Source organism: Apium graveolens, chromosome 3 (genome assembly GCF_009905375.1).
Source record: "Apium graveolens cultivar Ventura chromosome 3, ASM990537v1, whole genome shotgun sequence".
NCBI lineage: Eukaryota > Viridiplantae > Streptophyta > Magnoliopsida > Apiales > Apiaceae > Apium > Apium graveolens.
In genome coordinates this window covers 202,511,105-202,515,628 of record NC_133649.1, presented here as the reverse complement: position 1 = coordinate 202,515,628, position 4,524 = coordinate 202,511,105, and the positions used below count along the sequence as shown (strand labels likewise).

The 4,524-nt window shown below is 35.0% G+C and overlaps 1 protein-coding gene across 1 annotated transcript; it reads right to left on the bottom strand.

Annotated features, from left to right (window-relative positions):
• Positions 1–727: 727 nt before the first annotated feature.
• On the bottom strand, positions 728–1,708 carry LOC141714779 (uncharacterized). The gene has a single exon (XM_074518277.1). The coding sequence runs from the start codon at positions 1,706–1,708 to the stop codon at positions 728–730; it is 981 nt and encodes a 326-aa protein (XP_074374378.1).
• Positions 1,709–4,524: the final 2,816 nt, after the last annotated feature.

Sequence of the window (4,524 nt, the reverse complement as noted above, 5' to 3'; positions counted from 1 at the left end):
ATCTTATATCTTATACAGTTCGGAACAGAATTCTTATATCTTATACGAAATTCAAAAATCAGAGTATCAAAACTTTTCCGAAAATAAAAGTAAGTCAAAAAGTACTTACCTCAAAGCCTGACCAGATCTGAATTTACTCTTTTTGACCCTCTAAACGATATTTTCTTGAAAAACACGAAACACGAAAGCTGAAGATAACGAAAAGACCTTTCTGAAAAGTCCAGAATCACTGAATTCTGACTTACGATGAATTTTCTACGAATTTTACAAGACAGCTGATTTTTGCTGAGAAAGTCCTACGAATTTTAATGATAAAAACAAGGAATACGAATATGGTGTATTTATAACGATACAAAACCCTATATCTCAACTAGGAAATAATAATATTTCCTCCTAAAGATTTACAACCTCTCCAAGTAAATTCCATAAATAAAATATTTGATACACACAATTACCTAAACTAAAAAAATTTCGATTTTCTAAATTATTCTTACACTTATTTCCACAAATAACAAATCTTTTCACAAATCAACTACCTTGCACAAAATGTTTTCAGAATATTCTAATTTTAAAATATTTATCTAGACAAATTAATATCTAATTTCTAATAAATAAATTAAAAATAAAATTACGAATTTTACATTCTTCCCTCCTTAAAAGAATTTGGTCCCCAAATTTACATAACATAAATAAATTAAATAAGTCACTAAAGAAAAGAAATCATACCTTAATTGCGATAGTTTTCATTTCCTGTGAGCTGGAACACACGCCCCTTGCCCATCTTGTTATCTGCTTCCTTCCTTGGTGGCGGTGGCGGGTTGTGCGGACAATTCGAAATCTTCTGTCCTACTTCTCCGCAATGGAAACAAGCACCAGTATTCCAACGGCAGACTTTGTCGGGATGATTCTTGCCGCACCTCGAACACCTTTCTCGATCACCTTGACCTCCGATGTTATCGTACACGTGTGGCTTCTTGAGTGGCCCCCCTTGAAAAGATTGCCCACTAGTTTGATTGAACCGCCTCTTATTCCAACTGCCAGACGCCTTTTCAGATTCTGCCAAGCCCCTTTCGATCACTAACGCCTTGTTGAGGACAGCCTCGTACGTCTGAAGTTCAAACGACGCCACTGAATTCCTGATGTCACTTCGAAGTCCCTCCTCTAATCTTCGTGCTCGACTGCTCTCATCTGCTACTAGGGTCGACGCGTACTTCGCAAGCTTTGCAAATTCTGCTTCGTATTCAATGACGGTTCTTCCACCTTGTTGAAGTCGAATGAAGTCCCTCTCTTTCTGCAGACGAACTGTTCTCGGAAAGTACTTGTCCTCTAAAGCCTTCTTGAACTTTGCCCAAGTGTACGGTTCATGATTTTCTTCAAGATTTGTCGTCTCATTCTTCCTCTTTTCCATAAGCCACCAGTCGTAAGCGCTTCCTTGCAATTGGTACACAGCTAAGGTTACCTTCTGTTCCTCATTGCTCCCCAGAAGTCCGAAAGCTTTTTCCATCTCTTGGATCCACATCTCAACGATAGCCGGGTCTGTAGCTCCATCAAAAGTTGGCGGGTTCAAACGCTTGAATTGAGAGACGATGTTGGGCTTCGGTTGCTGATTCACAAGTACAGCTAGAGTTTCAGCCAGCTGGTCAAAGACGTTTCCTCCTTCATCATTATTGCCCTGATTTTCATTGTTGTTCTGATTTTCTCCATCCATCTTTACTAGAACACACAAAACAAATTCTAAACTTATAGTCAATAATCAAAAAAAACACAAAAGTCAAACATATCAAATAATCACACAAATAAATGCCCTAAATCCAAAATAATTTTCTAAGACCTATACGATAGTCTAAAGGATCGCATCCTAGGGAATGTACTAGTCCCATACCTAATACACTCCGAAGGACAGCCTGCTCTGATACCAACTGTAACAGCCCGCACATCCGGACTATTAAATTCTAAATCGAAAACTAAAAATAAAATATATTATTACTCGATAATTCTAATAGATCACGAAATTCAAAGCAGCGGTCAAACTCAATAATCAAAATCATAAAAATAGAGACGCAGCTCCACAAATCCGATAATAATTGTCTAACAGATAATTAAATTTATTCTCTAAAAACAAAATCTTTATTCTAATTCAAATAGCACAAAACGAAGCAGCACAGATCTCCACATAGTTCTCATTCCTTAATCTTAATATGCTCCAAATTCCGAACCTGAAATGTTAAAAGGGGTGAGCTACACAGCTCAGCAAGTACAAATTGACTAACTTTTAAACAGAAAAACAATGGGTGTTTTGATAAAACGATTTTTCTTAAAACAATAATAATTTTGTAAAACATTTTCTAAAATAAATCCAACCCAAAGTTTTATATTTTAAAATTCAGAATTTAAAACAGAACAGAGCAGAATTTATAACAGTACAGATTTTATAACAGATCTGAGCAGAATAAAACAGAACGAAACGATAATTCTTATAAATACCACAGTCTTGATCTACGGCCACACTTTGCCAGTAGCCGGCATCTAATTCTTATTCTTATTCTTTATACCACACTTTGCCAGTGGTCGGCATCTAAAGTTCAATAATTACGCGCCCTTAATAGGTATCTAAAGTTGCACACTTGTGCGCCTACTAAGGGTATCTAAGGCTAGTTCCAGAACTATAGCGTAAATTACGAACGGGTTCGAAAACGTAGAGACTGGGTTTCAAAAGATTCTCGTATCTTATATCTTATACAGTTCGGAACAGAATTCTTATATCTTATACGAAATTCAAAAATCAGAGTATCAAAACTTTTCCGAAAATAAAAGTAAGTCAAAAAGTACTTACCTCAAAGCCTGACCAGATCTGAATTTACTCTTTTTGACCCTCTAAACGATATTTTCTTGAAAAACACGAAACACGAAAGCTGAAGATAACGAAAAGACCTTTCTGAAAAGTCCAGAATCACTGAATTCTGACTTACGATAAATTTTCTACGAATTTTACAAGACAGCTGATTTTTGCTGAGAAAGTCCTACGAATTTTAATGATAAAAACAAGGAATACGAATATGGTGTATTTATAACGATACAAAACCCTATATCTCAACTAGGAAATAATAATATTTCCTCCTAAAGATTTACAACCTCTCCAAGTAAATTCCATAAATAAAATATTTGATACACACAATTACCTAAACTAAAAAAATTTCGATTTTCTAAATTATTCTTACACTTATTTCCACAAATAACAAATCTTTTCACAAATCAACTACCTTGCACAAAATGTTTTCAGAATATTCTAATTTTAAAATATTTATCTAGACAAATTAATATCTAATTTCTAATAAATAAATTAAAAATAAAATTACGAATTTTACACGGATAGACTGAGGAGACAGGATAACAAGATATTAGGAAAATGGGATGAAGGAAGTGACCTTTAAGAATGTGAAGTATATGTAAGACCGGTGGCATGATACCCAGAAAGGGAGACGCCAGGTATGAAAGATATCCCAACATTGAGATGACTGTTGAAATAAACAACAAAAGTAAATGAGGAATTATTAAGAAGAAGTTCACGTTGAACACGACCAATATCTTCCAGAACATCCCTGTTGTCATTAACAAATTAGGAAAGAAAAGCGGGTAACCATTGTTATCTTTTGAAGGCCATATGGGTTGACCTCAGTTTGAATAAGGATGCTATTGTGAAATTGGTATAGACTATCGAGGTGGGAATGATTGAATAAGATACCCTTATCAGGGATATATGACTTGATTTATCCATGGAAGGACGTAAGTACCTTTTTAAAGGTGGAATTAAGGATATAACTTCCATAACTTGAGATGAACCCTAGGGGAATGCATAAAAGTTGGCATTTCACCCTTAATAGGGACATTATGAGTTTGGGTAATACAGAATAAAAGATTAAGGCAAAAATAACCTTTAAGGATTAGTGGAGAAATTTTTCAGAAGTACATAGATAATGGTTCTAATATTAGTAAATGGTATTTTGATATGACATGTATCTAGGGAATACAGGAGGGACGATTCAAGGATAACCTTAGAGGTTTTACAAGGAGAAAGGTAATATTCAAAGTTCTCTAGAATAGAAATTTTGGTAAAGGAAATATGACGTAATTATAATAATGCCAGGTGGGGCACGTGTTGAACCATAAGAAAGTATAGATCGACCCAATGAGGGTCGAGATTGGTGAAAATAAGAAGGACCCAAGATAAGAGACGTCCTAAGTATGATCGAGAGTCAGTCGTGGCAATGTTCACATCTAAAGACTAAGGCAATGACTTATGGAAAAAAAATGGTGATTTTTTTTCTTCTCACCAGGACTTAAGAAAAGCATTTTCAAATAAGCAGTGATTGAAATGAGGTAGAAAATTTATTTGGAGGTGGTTAAAAAAATGACATTGATTGTAAGGAAATTTTACTATCAGGAAAGGTCAAAGAGGTGGCCGACACTTTAAGTGTAAGAGGACAATTATAAGCACACGTGCCAGAGGAATACAGTGATGATGGT